General features: G+C 40.1%; 1 protein-coding gene and 1 long non-coding RNA gene across 3 annotated transcripts; one reads left to right on the plus strand and one right to left on the minus strand.

Moving 5' to 3' along the window:
- Positions 1-789: 789 nt before the first annotated feature.
- On the minus strand, positions 790-7,700 carry LOC129829563 (tumor necrosis factor receptor superfamily member 14-like). Of its 2 annotated transcripts, XM_055891335.1 has the most exons (10): positions 7,609-7,700; positions 5,944-6,074; positions 3,935-3,996; positions 3,629-3,734; positions 3,255-3,536; positions 3,056-3,143; positions 2,737-2,927; positions 2,149-2,168; positions 1,956-1,998; positions 790-1,856 (listed from the first exon to the last, which is right to left on the minus strand). In XM_055891335.1, the coding sequence occupies exons 4-10, from the start codon at positions 3,732-3,734 to the stop codon at positions 1,798-1,800; spliced, it is 789 nt and encodes a 262-aa protein (XP_055747310.1). In that variant the 5' UTR covers positions 3,935-3,996; positions 5,944-6,074; positions 7,609-7,700; the 3' UTR covers positions 790-1,797. The 2 variants fall into 2 exon arrangements, with proteins under 2 accessions (XP_055747310.1, XP_055747309.1); XM_055891334.1 differs by lacking the exon at positions 3,935-3,996.
- A 6,768-nt stretch (positions 7,701-14,468) lies between these two features.
- On the plus strand, positions 14,469-15,632 carry LOC129829582 (uncharacterized). Its single transcript, XR_008755412.1, has 3 exons — positions 14,469-15,177; positions 15,295-15,412; positions 15,610-15,632. It is a non-coding gene; the product is annotated as an uncharacterized LOC129829582 (long non-coding RNA).
- The last annotated feature ends 972 nt before the right edge of the window (positions 15,633-16,604 follow it).

Genomic DNA, 16,604 nt, shown 5'->3' on the forward strand with positions numbered 1-16,604 from the left:
AGTGAAATGTGTTTGCGGGTGATCAGGGGTGAATTCATTCTGCCGATTCTGTTGAAAAACATTTCTTAGAAGCAAACGGAACGAAATGGGGATAAACATTCTTAAATTTGTCCAATAGAAACTCTTGTTTGCAGTTGTTTGGACTATTGATTACACCCTAGATCAGCTAGATGCAGGTAAGAGTGTGTAAGGCAGTATTGAATGTGTCACTGTCTGTCACCTTGATTTCTCGACATGTTGTACGTTGTAAACTTTCATTCGTAGGCTAGGTTGTAGCAATCTCATGATGGGTATAGGGATAATTAGAGTATTATGTAGTAGCCTAAACCTAGCCTAGCCTGTTACATTGAGCTGGGTGAGTGGAATATGAATGAGTCATCCAATATGCTGTAATAGAAATAAGACCATGCTCGTTAAAATAAATCGTCCTCCCTAATCTTAAACGGCACTGACCGCCACTGCCTTCCATCCTTCCTCGAGGTATAAATGACAGGTGAAACCCATGTGGAGCCAATTCACCTGTCCAATCAGTAAGTCTTCAAGGAAGGATGCACTTTTTAAAGGAATGTCACCATAATCCTTCTCATTTGGAATCTCTGAAAAAATTAAGAATTGTTTTGGAATTTAGTCAATAATACACGTCTGAAATATCAGGAGGTTCATTATACAGATTAACTAAACTGACCTACTCACATCCTTGCAGTTCACATTTTGCTTTATTCAATAGCATTTTTACAATTTAGCTAATGTCATTGGGACACTTGTACATAAAACACTAAGAAAGTTAGCTGGCCTAATTGTATTCATTTTATTGCAGATCCTCTACTTATTAATCCCAAGAGGGGACATTAGATTAGTCACCAGCAATACACTTACAGCAACAATAGGTTGAGCACTGATGGTGGTGAAACAATCACAACCCATGACTTACAGAAAATCAAAAGGAATCAATAGAATAGACTGTAAACCCATGTAATCAAAAACATCAATACATTATCAATGCAATGAATAATGTGCAACGTATAATACAATACCTACAACATACACATTAAACACAAAGGAACTGTACAATATAAATAACTATACAATCAAGGTGAAAAATCTGTCGATGTGTCCTTGAGCAAGGCAGTTAACCCTAATTTACTCCAGGGGCAGAGTACTCCTATGGCTGACCCTGTAAAACAACACATTTCACAGCACGTATCCCAGTGTGACAATAAAATATATATTTTAGGAGGATTGTAAGAATAGAACTGTTTACAGAACATTTGTCCCGTTGCTATGCATCAGGGCTCCCGAGTGGTGCAGCGATCTAAGGCACTGCATCTCAGTGCAAGAGGAGTCGCTACAGCCCCTGGTTCTAATCCAGGCTGTATCCCATCCGGCCATGATTGCGAGTCCCATAGGGCGGTGCACAATTGGCCCAGCATCGTCCGGGGTAGGCCGTCATTGTAAATAAGAATTTGTTCTTAACTGACTTGCCTAGTTAAATAAAAGTTTAACAAAATTTAAAAAATGGGTGACACTGGACATACACTGCACCATTGCATCTTGATGTTTCCTCTGTGGGATTATACAAATCCATGGTCACTCAACAAATGGATCCCATTTTTTCCCCATACCAGTGTCCAGGAAATCTCATTCGTATGTCCTTTGCACAGTTTGTGTCAACAGAATCTACAGTACATCATCAACAGATGCATAAGGTCCATGGGGATGTTGTGGAATCATCTGTAGATTTCCTCAGTTCAAGGGCAATTGCTCAATGTATCTGGCACCAGTATCCAAAGACCAGGTTCAGTGTCTTACAAAATCTCCTTTGTGTTTGTTCTGATGTATGTCCTGGAGGCTTGAATCTGTATTATATTCATAAGAAGACACGTTTTAGTTCAAATCTGGCTGAAATTCATGAACTCAAGCATACTATACCATTCTGATGTTATCGGCTACCTTACCTGTTCCCACAAACAGCATTGATGTTCCCTCTGTGTCTGATACCTAGTAAAAGGAAACCTCAACTCAATAAAACATTAAAAAGTGCAACCCTTGTGGGAATATAAATTCATGTCAGCCATCTCCTTACCACAGTGAGTATGATAGAAAATACTGCTGTATAAAGTGGGTATTGGGGGTTATTCATTAACATACCTCTGTAGGGATTTGTGTCTCTGGAAAAGTACAAGAATCAACATTGAAACAAAAACTCATTTAGAACTTGATAACATACTGTTTGACAGGGGTGTTGTCATGATTTTCAGAACATTTATTGTGTATTTAGTTTTATTCATCTTGTGTGATCTTGTACTGGTACTTCCTGTATCCATTAGGTATCCATTATTGTATTTATTTAGCAGAGGCTCTTTTCCAGAGCTACTTACAGTAGTGAGTGCATACATTTTCCATACTGTTCCCCGTGGTAATTGAACCCACAGCCCTGGCATTGCAAGCGCCATGCTCTACCAACTGAGCCACACGGGAACTGTACTCTATGCCCTGTATATATAGCTGCATTCTTGTGTATTTTATTTGGATCCTCGTGTTACTATTTTGTATTTATTTGTTAACTGCATCATTTGGAAGGGCTTGTAAGCAACATTTCACGGTAAAGTCTACACCCGTTGTATTTGGTGCATGTGACAAATAAAATGTGATTTGATTCAGTGTTGGATGTTTCTCACTTGTTCATCTGGGCAATTAAAACAAATGAAACTGTACAATTCCCCCAAATAATCTCACCAGGTATAGGATCTTTTCTTTTTCTTCTTGTAGTAGTTACTATCACTACTGCTGCTATCACAGCTAGTACCACCACCCCCACCCCCACCACAGCATATATTATTGCTATGGGAGGGGAGGTCTGTGGTCCACATTCAGAGTCAGACCAATGAGTTCCAGGTTTAATTTGCTGAAGCTTCAAGGTATCACATCTATAATAAGAGAAATAGACCACTGATAATCAACAATTTAGTCATCCAACTTTCAGTTCTACATTATGAAAACTGTTCGCATATTGCAGTATTTGACGCAAATAACCATTTGCATGAGCCACACTTACTGTGTGTGTGGCTGGCAGGATGTAAATGATCCATCTGAATAGGTATCACCAGTACAGTCAGAACACACAGTATCTGTAGATGTTGTTCCTGCACCAACACAGGGTGAAACTCATTAAGGATCCTAACTTGAGATGTGCTTAACTCATGACTGCATAAATCATGTACTGATGTCAATGGAAGATTTGCATGAAGACATACCTGTGTGACTGATGTATTGGCCAGGTTTACAGCTGCTGTGTCTCTGGGCTGCTCTACAACCATCCTTAGTTGGGTCTAGACAGTAGAACCCCTCCAGTGTCCCACAGACCGTATCTGATGAAGGTCTACATGGCTGCTTTACCATCAAACCAAAGCCTGGGTCACAATTTGTACACAGTATGCATGCCGTAAGACCATTGGGTTCATCAAGGAAAGTGGAGTCGGTACAGGGGGCACAGGAAGTACTTGTAAATTCTGTACAGTGTTTATGTACCCGGTTTCCTGTGGGATAGAAGATCAGTGACATGGATTGATTGGTATTGAAATGTATTTTCTTCATAATAATCCATATAGTATACAGAGCTGGTCCTTACCTGGAGAACACATAGGACAGCATTCAACACCTGTTCTGTACTCTGCTCTACCACATGCACTAGAGCGCTCAATGGTTAGAAGTGTCAAAATGATAGCTAGGTTCATCTGTAAATACAGAAAATGAACACATTACCACAGTTGAAAAATAGGGGGGGTCACACATTGACGAAGCAGGGTTGAAGAGAGTTTGGGGTTAAGGTAGAGATGTGACAGGAGGAGAGTTCAGATTGAAAGTTCCAAATAGAGAGAAAGCATAGTTAAGATTTCCATGTTTTGATTAATAAATGTTAGTGAAATTTACTTACTCAGATTGATTTTTTTCAAAGAGGAAATATAATAATTTGCTTTTGCAAGGCCATGTCCCCTGCTGGAAGATTTGACAATGTTCAAAGACCAAACCATTTTCAAAACAAAAATGGAGTATAAAGCCAGGATGACTAAAAGGGCGCTGAATTGAGCACCATGCAGCCATTTTGGTAAAGATTTAGAAAGTTATAGAAATGCATGTATTAATGTCTACATTCGTTTTTGATAAGTAGCCTATATTCTATTAGACACAGTAATGCATACTTATTAATTATATGACGTGAATTAAACTTGACCTATTCGTTAGTTTTTTTGTAGTAATATTACTGTCCCCACTTCAACAAAGAAATAATAAAATACAAGTCATTTCACCATTGAAACATTTTATTGAATGTAAAAATCCATTCATTCCTATTGAGAACTGCTTCCAATATACAGTGCATTCAGAAAGTATTCAGACCCCTTGACTTTTTCCACATTTTGCTATGTTACAGCCTTATTCTAAAATGTATTAAATAGTTTTGTCCCTCAATCTACACACAATACTCCATAATGAGAAAGCAAAAACATGTTTAGATTTTTTTGCAAATGTATAATTAATATTATATATAAATAAATCATTGAAATATCACATTCACATTCAGACCCATTACTCAGTACTTTGTTGAAGCACCTTTGGCAGTGATTACAGCCTTGAGTCTTCTTGGGTATGACGCTACAAGCTTGGCACGCCTGTATTTGGAGAGATTCTCCCAGTCTTCTCTGCAGATCCTCTCAAGCTCTGTCAGGTTGGATGGGGAGCTTCGCTACACAGCTATTTTCAGGTCTCTCCAGAGATGTTCGATCGGGCTCTGGCTGGACAACATTCAGAGACTTGTCCTAAAGTCACTCCTGCATGGTCTTGGCAGTGAGCTTAGGGTCATTGTCCTGGTGGAAGGTGAACCTTTGCCAGTCTGAGGTCCTGAGCGCTCTGGAGCAGGTTTTCATCAAGGATCTCTCTGTACTTTGCTCCGTTCAGCTTTGCCTCGATCCTGACTAGTCTCCCAGACCCTGCCGCTGAATAACATCCCCACAGCATGATGCTGCCACCACCATGCTTCAGAGTTGGGATGGTGCCAGGTTTCCTCCAGAAGAGAACCTTAGCATTCAGTCATTTGGCAAACTCCAAGCGGGCTGTCATTGCCTTGTGGCTTCCGTCTGGCCACTCTACCATAAAGGCCTGATTGATGGAGTGCTGCACAGATGGTTGTCCTTCTGGAAGGTTCTCCCATCTCCACAGAGGAACTCTGGAACTCTGTCAAAGTGACCATCGGATTCTTGGTCACCTCCCTGACCAAAGCCCTTCTCCCCCTGATTGCTCGGTTTGGCCGGGCGGCTAGCTCTAGGAAGAGTCTTGGTGGTTCCAAAATTCTTCCATTTAAGAATGATGGAGGCCACTGTGTTCTTGGGGACCTTCAATACTGCAGACATTTTTTGATACCCTTCCCCAGATCTGTGCCTCGGCACAACCCTGTCTCGGTGCTCTATGGACAATTCCTTCGACCTCACGGCTTGGTTTTTTCTCTGACATGCACTGTCAACTGTGAGACCTTATATACATAGATGTGTGCCTTTCCAAATCATGTCCAATCAATTTAATTTACCACTGGAGGACTCCAATCAAGTTGTAAAAACATTTCAAGGATGATCAATGGAAACAGGATGCACCTGAGCTCAATTTCGAGTCTCATTGCAAAGGATCTGTATACTTATGTAAATAAGGTATCTTATTTTGCTTTGTCATTATGGGGTATTGTGTTTAGATTTATGAGGAAAAATATTGATTTAATTCATTTTAGAATAAGGCTGTAATGTAACAAAATGTGGAAAAGGTGAAGGGGTCTGAACTTTCCAAATGCACTGTACATCATTGGTGTACACTCTGAGCATACTGTCTGGTGCCATTTACTGCTGTAGCGTAAAATGATGCCAAGCTACTAAGCTTACAAAACCCAAACGTTTAACTTACTATCCATATCAAGCTTTGAAACTGAGCCATGGTTCTCCAATCCTCAACATCTCAGTGGAAGAAGGTCCACTACCCTGGAATCTTAGATTTGAACTAAGAACATCCCGGTTGTCGTCAATCCTCATGTAGACCTTGAGTCACACACAAATAAAATTGGAAAAGTTTAATATCATACAATATTAAAATATTTTCCGTACACTATTTAACAAACGTTAAATTAGAACTGATTATTTTTGGTTCAATGGAATCTTATCGTATACGGCAATTACATTTTTCTGTTTTATGTGAACCAACATATTAAAACCTAAAAATGCTGTCTCCCATTGCCAGCAACCAAATGCCTTGTATCACACAGTGATTTGTAGTACAACAGTGGTGTCATGCTGGACCATAAATGTATGCCCTTGTGTTAAAAAGGGTTAGTTTTTTTTTACTCACCAATATTTTATTTTAACCTTTATTTAACTAGGCAAGTCAGTTAAGAACAAATTCTAATACCCTAAGCGAGGTCCGTACAGAATTTTTTTGTTGAGTTCAGTGTGGAAGATCTTGACTGGCCTGCAGAGCCCTGACCTCAACCCCATCGAACACCTTCGGGATGAATTGGAACACCGACTGCGAGCCAAGCCTAATCGCTCAACGTCACTAATCCTCGTGGCTGAAGGGAAGCAAGTCCCCACAGCAATGTTCCAACATCTAGTGGAAATCCTTCCCAGAAGAGTGGAGGCTGTTATAGCAGCAAAGGGGGGACCAACTCCATATTAATGCCCATGATAATGGAATAAGTTGTTCAACGAGCAGTTGTCCACATACTTTTTCATGTAGAGTATTTCACAGTGGTTTAGATGGTACAATGACTCTCTACACCAGGGGTTCCCAAACTGTTTAACTCAGGCCCCCCTTCCATCATTGAGGAACATCCCGCGCCCATGTCTATTTCTAAGGGCACAAGCACTGTTCATGACACAAACTGTTCACACCCCTCTTGTTGGTGTAGAGAATTTAGCAGGTTTAAAACATATTTCCTGCAATTATACACATTTTGTCACGGGGTGCAGAGAACATTTTGCTGTTTTAAAAGGTAATTTTCTTGCAATTCTATACATTTAGCCATGTCTAATGTGTATTCATGTCATCTTTGAGTGTCTCAAACACTTACAACAAAATCTATGGGCTATAAAACCTAGCTAAAATGTTTGCTGACATAGCTAGTTGATCTGGACATTTCTGACAAGTTACAAATTGTTATGCAAGAGAGAAACTGATGACACTCTACCCAATTTCGAAATTGCACCTTCGGAATTCTGATCGGTTTTAAGTAATAACTCGAACAATTTAAAAGTGAGGTGTCACTTTGCATTAGTATACGCATCAAAACTCCCAAAGCAGAGTCATATGTTACATGTTGTTACGGTTATGCTACTTAATGTTACACTTTAAGCCTGTATCTAGCTAAAATAACGCTGACCAGTCTCTTGGTGTTGGTATTTTATTGTCTTGGCTGGACGTCGTCGTGTCCTTTAGGGCTAGCACTAACTAACGTAAAATAACACTTTAGCTAACAGTTCATTTCGAATACGAAAATCATATTTCAAAATACGATATTATACATAGTTAATCAATATTGAATACACTTTTCCTACACACGTAACAGAGCAGTCTTACCTGTTAGATTAAGTCGGACTAGTTTACACTTTCGTTTAGGAACGATACTTTCCAGCGTTAGTGCTATCTGGGATCATTGGGACGTCCCTAACCCTTAAAGTTGCAGTATGTACCTTTTGGGCGACCAGACCAAATGTGCATATAAATTTGAGTTATAGATCTGTCATTCTCATTTAAAGCAAGTCTAAGAAGCGGTAGATCTGTTATACAGAGTATGTTCACTGTTTCTATGCTTCTCATGTTTAAATAAATGTTTTGCGTCTTTTATTTTCATTTTGGAAATACAACATTTTTGGTAATGGAAAATATATTTTAAAGTGGGTAATTAAGATGGTACAATGCACTTAAGGATGTGAATCGTCTTACACAATTAATAGAGCAGTCTTACCTGTAGAACTCAGACTTCTTGTTCTTGAAATTGGCGAATCGCAAGCAACTAACAGGTGCATCAGCACCTACTGTGTGAGGCCAGTCACGACCTATCTATACCGCTACTTGTCTTGGCTACACAAATGGCTGGACAGCGTATGCACTAAAGGAAGCGAAGCAATCTGGCCATGTACTATCTTCACCCGGCACAGCCAGAAGAGGACTGGCCACCCCTCAGAGCCTGGTTCCTCTCTAGGTTTCTTCCTAGGTTCCTGCCTTTCTAGGGAATTTTTCCAGAGCCACCGCTCTTCTACATCTGCATTGCTTGCTGTTTGGGGTTTTAGGCTGGGTTTCTATACAGCACTTTGTGACATCAGCTGATGTAAAAAGGGTTTTATAAATACATTTGATTGATTACATTTGATTGAACATATTCTCTTAAGTTACCCTGAATTTTTTATAAAATAATTCTCTACAAACCTCACTACTTCCATCACCCCCACCAAAAATACCACCCACTCCCCATTCCTGTCCAACTCCTCTGACCCTGTCACACAACCTCTCCCGTTCTACATCACACATCTCACAAAATAATAAGTGTTCAACCGTTTCCTCTACCGTACAGCCATTACACATTCCAGTACCATTTTTCCCTATCAATTTCAAAGATGAATCCAATCCTGTCTGCTCAAATCTAATTTTACACAACAATTTCCCCCCTACTATTCCCATTACATGACACTATCTCCCGTATAGATTTCCTTGTACAATAAAAATGTCTTCCCTTACATCATCCCATTGTCTCTGCTAAAAATCTAACCCATTTTTTAGAATTCATGTTTTATTTCCCCCTGTACCCACTGCACCTGTATAATTAATTTCAATACCATTTCTTTGTAAACCCAACAACAGCGTCATTGCTTCTAACCATAAATCCTCACGTTCTGACTTTCCAGATGTTAAACTACACAAAACTGACGCAGAGTCCCAACAATATTACTACTCTTCTTGGTCGCACCTCTATCCATTTCAAACCAAAAATCAACGCAAACATTTCTGTTGAATATACAGATTAACAAATTATTTGTCTCTTGCATAGATTAGTCCTTCCTTTTCTGAATCCACTCTGGTATGGACTTAATAGACCCCTATGTACAAGGTAATACATCTGCCTACAATCAACTGTTCCATTAATTTACAGAGATTTGATGCAAGTCTAATAGGTCTATAACTAGCAGGATGGATCTTTACCAGGTTTCACAAAAGGCAACACCACAGCACATTTCCATCCAGATGGTAGCACTCCTGTCCTCTATATTTTGTTAAATAAACCCAATCTTTCCCAAAACTTCTGTAGGCAGATGTTTAAACATAATGTAACATAATGGATCCTCACCTGGAGCAGTACAACCACACCCCTCCAAAGCCCTCGTTATTTCAAACATGGTTAATTAAGCATCCAGCCATTCTCCAGAATCACACTTCTTATGGTATACATCTTCATACATTCTTAGCTTTTCTTCCTTAAATCTTTTACATTCATCACTTAGATTGTCAACTTTATACACTGCTGAAAAAGCTCTTCCCAGACTGTCTGCTTTTTCTTTGTTTGAAACAGCCATAACATCTTCCTCATATAACACAGATATCTGTTCTGTCTTTCCTTTCCCCATCATCCACTTTAACCTTTTCCACACATCCCCCAGTTGTTTCCCTTACTATAGAACAGGGGTACTCAAGTACTATTTGAGAAGGTCCGGTCACACACATTTCCTAGGTGGCAAAGGTTCGGCTGGATAATGTAATTTATTGGAGTAGTAACCTGTGGTCCGTATTTACCCTGTTCTGGATCTGGTCCACCAGTTGAGTACTGAAGCTATTGAAGAACAGAATTCCTGCCAAACACCTTTCTTTGCCATTCTTAATGACTTTCCTAGCCAAAGCGCTCTCTCTCTCTGAAAGACTATCATGCTATCAAATGTCAAGTAATTCTTCAAAGTTTTTAAAGCATTATCACGATTATTGATGGCCTTAGTACATGCTTCAGTCCACCAAGGAACTATTTTTCATCTACCATCCCATCTACCATCCCCAGCATCCAATATGACTGAATTCACAGATGAAGCACAGTGTTTTACCGAAACTTCAAATGACATTTTATGACTCTCCTTTTCACACATTGTAAAAAAGGTCCCAGTTTGCTTTGTCAAAGCACCAATTTGAAACCAGTTCCCTTTTCTGAAAACATATGTTGAGACTTATGTTGCACTTGACTGGGAAGTGATCACTGTCTATTGTGGATTATTTCATCACATCCCACTCACATATACCAGCAATGGAGGACACCAATATAAGATATGAACATGACGATGTACCTCTAGTCACATTTACCCGTGTCCGCTGACCATCAATTATACAAACTAGTCCCATCCGCTCCAAAAAAATCTTCAACCACTAAACCTGTGCTATTGCTGCCCCACAAGATGTTATGTGCATTGAAATCTCCACACTTTATCTCCTTATAACCTGAACTGGATTTCGCAACTATGTCTACTTCAGAAACAGAATTGGGTTGACAAGGATTATAGTAATTAAACAACGTGATTTCACCCCCTTTTCTACAAATCTCTGCTGCCACGCATTCATGTTCTTTGATAAATGTAGCAGACCTACCACCCGAACCACCTATTCTATCCCTTCTCACAGAGAAAAACCCAGTTATAAAATAGTCCAATTGCGGTATGAACTCAGACTAACTTTTGTTTATGAGGGACTTAGCAATAACCATGGAATCTTTGTGACTGCCCTACCCTCAACTCCAAAGCTTTAATTTTTGTTTACGAGGGACTTTCCATGGTTAGTACTATCTGGGATCCTTGGGACGTCAATACCCTCAACTCCAATCTTACCTAACATTAAAGCTGAAATATGTCACTTTTTGTGCGACCAGACCAAATTCGCATAGAAATTTGAGTTGTAGATCTGTCATGATCATTTAAAGCAAGTTTAAGAAGCGGTAGATCTGTTATACAATATGTTCACTATTTATATGCTTCCCTTGCTTAAGTAAATGTTTTGCGTCTTTTACTTTCAGTTTTGAAAATACAATGTTTTCGGTTATGGAGAAGATATTTCACAGCGGTTTAGATGGTACAATGATCTCTGCACCAGGTGTTCCCAAACTTTTTAACTCTGACCCCCTTTCCAGCATTGTGGAACATCCCGCGCCCCCCGTCTATGGGCACAAGCTATGGAGATACATTTGTATTTTTGTCGAGAGCAAAAAGTTTTTCTTTTCAATCAAAAATAATTGTTTTGAAAGCAAAAACGAGGCTTCAAAGTAAAACAAATTACAAATCTGTGTAACAATATAACTTTATGGCGTCCCCTCGCCCCAACACGGGCGCGAACCAGGGACCCTCTGCACACATCAACAACAGTCACCCACGAAGCATCGTTACCCATCGCTCCACAAAAGCCACAGCCCGTGCAGAGCAAGGGGAAACCCTACTTCAAGTCTCAGAGCAAGTGACGTAACCGATTGAAACGCTATTAGCGCGTACCCGCTAACTAGCTAGCCATTTCACATCCGTTACACTCACCCCCCTTTCGACCTCCTCCTTTTCCGCAGCAACCAGTGATCCGGGTCAACAGCATCAATGTAACAGTATAACTTTAGACCGTCCCCTCGCCCCGACACGGGCACGAACCAGGGACCCTCTGCACACATCAACAACTGACACCCACGAAGCGTCGTTACCCATCGCTCCACAAAGGCCGCGGCCCCTGCAGAGCAAGGGGCAACACTACTTCTAGGTTTCAGAGCAAGTGACGTAACTGATTGAAACGCTATTAGCGCGTACCCGCTAACTAGCTAGCCATTTCACATCCGTTACATGTGCAATCAAATATTTTCTAATAGAGCGCAAAACGTTATTCCCCCCCAAAATTTTAAGAACAAAAAATGTATTTGAAAACAAAACCACTCTCCGCAATCAACCACCCTCCATTTTGACTAGACTGCCCTCTTTGCTTGCAGTGCCTCTTTTTATTTTGCTTTTGAAACGTTTTTGTTGTCGATTGAAACACTGGCTCTTCGTTTGCACTTTTGACCCCACAGCTGTGGGCGGGCTTTAGTGGGAGGTGTGGAGGATGCTTCTTCATTGGTCAGCAATTTTTTGAGTGTCAGTTTGGCTCCAACCAATACTGTTCAGCCTTTCTTTCCGACACAAAGGAAGTCATAGAGGACACCTACAGTACGATCGATTTTGTAATGATGGCATTTCAGGTCAGCAGCACTGGGCGTTCTTCCGTTCAACTTCTACATAGCTGGTTGTTCAGTGATGCAAACTAGTCACCTTTCTGCGAAATTCGCCGTTTTGTTATTCGACTCCTTGCCGTTCCTCAAGTTATAACGCGTTAACGTTAGTTGCTTACTGGACCCTGGCAATCTGTGTGAAATGTTAACTAGCTAACAAACTAACCACTATCTGTTAACTCATGTTTTCCCTCAACAGTATGTGGTTAATTTTCAGAATGAGAGAATTAGGTGAAAATGAGGCGTTGCTTGTTAAACAAGTGGATTCAGGGATCAAGTGTAGCTGGACCTCGGCCTGACTTAAACTGAGGTGAAAGGAACACCACACACTTGCCCTCTTTCTCACTTTTGCTGGCACATTGTAGAACAGATGTCCACAGGCAGAAAGTGTACAATGTCATAATGTGCAGTGTAGCCCAAAGATATTGTTTTTGTTGTGTTGAACTTGAAAGTAACACACGTGTGTGTGGGAGATTAAACCTTTTTTTTTACTCGGTGAACGTTATTTTTGCACACATGTAACCTTGTGCACTTGATCGATGTCTATAGTGGCCACTATAAAAGAGCAAACATTGAATGCCTGTTTGCTTCATTATATTTCTACTTTAAAATGTTTTTTCCCAAGTACAATATTTAGATGTGTGTGGTCACAAGCATTCTATTATAAAGGCCGTCATGGTAACAAGCATTCTATTATAAAGGCTGTCATGGTAACAAGCATTCTATTATAAAGGCTGTCATGGTAACAAGCATTCTATTATAAAGGCTGTCATGGTAACAAGCATTCTATTATAAAGGCTGTCATGGTAACAAGCATTCTATTATAAAGGCTGTCATGGTAACAAGCATTCTATTATAAAGGCTGTCATGGTAACAAGCATTCTATTATAAAGGCTGTCATGGTAACAAGCATTCTATTATAAAGGCTGTCATGGTAACAAGCATTCTATTATAAAGGCTGTCATGGTAACAAGCATTCTATTATAAAGGCTGTCATGGTAACAAGCATTCTATTATAAAGGCTGTCATGGTAACAAGTGTTCTATTATAAAGGCTGTCATGGTAACAAGCGTTCTATTATAAAGGCTGTCATGGTAACAAGCATTCTATTATAAAGGCTGTCATGGTAACAAGCATTCTATTATAAAGGCTGTCATGGTAACAAGCATTCTATTATAAAGGCTGTCATGGTAACAAGCATTCTATTATAAAGGCTGTCATGGTAACAAGCATTCTATTATAAAGGCTGTCATGGTAACAAGTGTTCTATTATAAAGGCTGTCATGGTAACAAGCATTCTATTATAAAGGCTGTCATGGCTAACTGCAATATTAGTGTATTGTTTTTTTCTCACGACTTGAGTGTCATTTGCAGTAAAGTCTAGGCAACAAATAACATTGGATTACTTTCTTTACATTTTCTAGCTGTGAGTTAGAGTCACATTAACCACTTTTTATTTTACACACACTGATCATATAGATCATATTCTTTGTTGTTTAGTTAGTTTAAACCTGCATTTCCCCCTGCATGTTTCAGTGCAACAAAAAAAAAGTGTTCACATTTTGGGCCCTCGGCAGTTTGCATCCCTGGTAGTTAGCTCCTACGATTCAGTGTCGGTTCATAACATTATACTATATTACATACCTGTATTACATGCATACCATAGAATGATAAATCATGCAATTTTTATTCTCAAGCTAACCAAAAGCATTTAGCTACGAACGCCTGTTCTCGCCGTTTTCAGTTGAATTAATCTAACTTTCTTTCACGGCAACTCATAAGCAGGCCATGTCCTATTTGTTTCATAGTCGATATATAGTCACCTGTATGTACATACATACAGTACTGTACAAAAGTGTTAGGCACATGTACAATTCTGTAAAACACATATGTTTCTAAATGTAAAAAAAAATACTATGAAGGAACATTTTCTTATTTCACCTTCTCTTATATCCAGAGTGGCAGGTGAAATATTTGCAGTGAGCCTTGCACAAGGTGGACCGTCTCCACGATATATGCAGGAGTGGTGTTACCACTATCTTTTGACCAGGACCCTGAAGGACCTAACAAAGTGTAGTGTACATGGCACAGAGTTGTCCCCATTCATCGAAACGGTGTGTTGATGAAATTTAAAGCATTTCCTTCTCATTAATCTTTTAGCAATTAGTTAGTTGTGTTTGAAAAATAAAATGTGCTTTCAGATCAAAGATACCTTTGACCTGTCACCCTACACTGAAGGAATCCTCAACTGTCACCCTACACTGAAGGAATCCTCAACTGTGGCTACACTGAAGGAATCCTCAACTGTCACCCTACACTGAAGGAATCCTCAACTGTCACCCTACACTGAAGGAATCCTCAACTGTCACCCTACACTGAAGGAATCCTCAACTGTCACCCTACACTGAAGGAATCCTCAACTGTCACCCTACACTGAAGGAATCCTCAACTGTCACCCTACACTGAAGGAATCCTCAACTGTCACCCTACACTGAAGGAATCCTCAACTGTCACCCTACACTGAAGGAATCCTCAACTGTCACCCTACGCTGAATTCCATTATTCTTACATTGCAACAACCCACAATTTGTGTCAACTGATTTAATTTAATATGTTTCAAACGAATTAGTTTTTAGAGTACATTATCATGACCATTCATACAAGAGCACCAAGGTTTCTGCAGTAAGATATGCAAATCTCAATGAATGTCGATGTCTCTTCCGTTTCATTTTTTAAAGAGACATTTTGCTGCATTTAGCCACAAAACGTACAGCGATGCTTCAGCAGCTGCATGAAGGCCTGATGTCTACATCTTAATTGAGGTCATGCAGAAGAAACCGAAGGAATGTCTCAATCTCTTTGTGATTGGCGATGATGACATGGTAATTAACAAACTGTGCTTTTTAATATTCTGATTGTTATTTATGGGGTTTTGGTCAGGTGACCAGTGTATCTGAAATATAGTGAAAGTAATGTATGTCTTGGAATTCATTGTCTAGGTTGATGCACACTACATAATCTCAAACCTGGCCCCAGAGATGAGTGAATGTGGTTCTCCAAAACAAAAGGAGACAGAAATCTTGGATTTCTTTCAAGATTTCCTCCAAGAACTTGATGGTATGTATTGTTTGTACTTGTGCTTACTCCCTGATTTTGTTACTGTAGTATCTAATGTTTTTCTCTTTAAACTCAAATGAGCTGCTCCATAGTAATGATGTCAATGTAACACTTCAAACTGTTATTTTATTTTCAGTTTATATTGCACTGACCGCTTATACATTTGTCCCCCCCCACATATCAATATGCTAAACCAGATGGAAAAGTGAGCCTCTCTGTGTGTTACGTTCCCCAGTTTCTGTGTTCTGTTTTGTATTTTAGTGTGTGTGTTTCAGGAGATGGCTTCCTGAAATACTCCCCAACCAGCTGATTGGTCAACCCCAGGCTAATTGGTGATTGGAGCTGACCCCGCCCCCTCGTCAAGAAGCAGCTGACTCTAATCACCATTTCCACCTGAAGATAAAAGCCAGTGTTCTGCCCAAGAGTTTGGAGATTGAGATTTGGAGAGAGAGGAGATGAGATTTGGAGTAGAGATTTGGAGATTGAGAGAGAAAAATTAGATTGTGATATAGTGTGGGTTGTGTATCAGAAAGTGTGGTATGTACTGTTGTTGTTGGTAGCAGTTTTTCTGTGTTTGTGAAATCATTAATAATTACTCTGTTTCATTTGTTCCCAGGGGGGAAGGAGAAGGCACTTTGGGAGTGCTTAGGCAAGAGGCCCGCGGGCATACATATACCCGTAGTATATTTACTGTCTAGGCACACTAGGTAAGACCTGGGCGGACCACCCCCTGTATTTTGGTTAGGGCACCAGACGGTGCTAAGTTAGGTAAGTTAAGTGGGTAGGCAGGTTAGATAGGAGAGGGGGAACTTTGATATTTACTTTCTTTGCTTTGGTTCCGTCCAGCCCCTTTTCCCCATATTACCGTGTAAGAAAATAAATCCAAGTAAACGGTAAAATCTGCTTTTGTGTCATCCTTGCTCGCACCTACAGTCCATACCTCTTGCACTTCAGAGAGTTGAGTTATAGCAGGGAGTTGCGTTCCCTCTTCTCAGAGGCGTGCGTAACATAATGGGGGCTCATCCGGGATTCCATTAAACCCACCGGACCCTGCTGCACTGAGCTCTCTGTGGTTAGTGATTGAGGTGTGATGGTAGGTTGTGAGTTTGGATGACTTGTTTAGTTTGTGTTTTCAGTAAATTGTTGTGTACAAGATGGCTGCCTCAGCCATCTCCAAGTTCATTGAAGCGCC

Source organism: Salvelinus fontinalis, chromosome 31 (assembly GCF_029448725.1).
Source record: "Salvelinus fontinalis isolate EN_2023a chromosome 31, ASM2944872v1, whole genome shotgun sequence".
Classification (NCBI taxonomy): domain Eukaryota; kingdom Metazoa; phylum Chordata; class Actinopteri; order Salmoniformes; family Salmonidae; genus Salvelinus; species Salvelinus fontinalis.

Excerpts from the sequence above, each read along its gene's own strand:
- LOC129829563 (XM_055891334.1), bottom strand. The coding sequence starts at position 5,973 with ATGGCTCAGTTTCAAAGCTTGATATGGATA. Across the intron at positions 3,537-3,628 it reads CTGTCCTATGTGTTCTCCAG|GAAACCGGGTACATAAACAC; the intron begins GTAAGGACCAGC and ends TCTATCCCACAG. Across the intron at positions 3,144-3,254 it reads CCAATACATCAGTCACACAG|GAACAACATCTACAGATACT; the intron begins GTATGTCTTCAT and ends GTGTTGGTGCAG.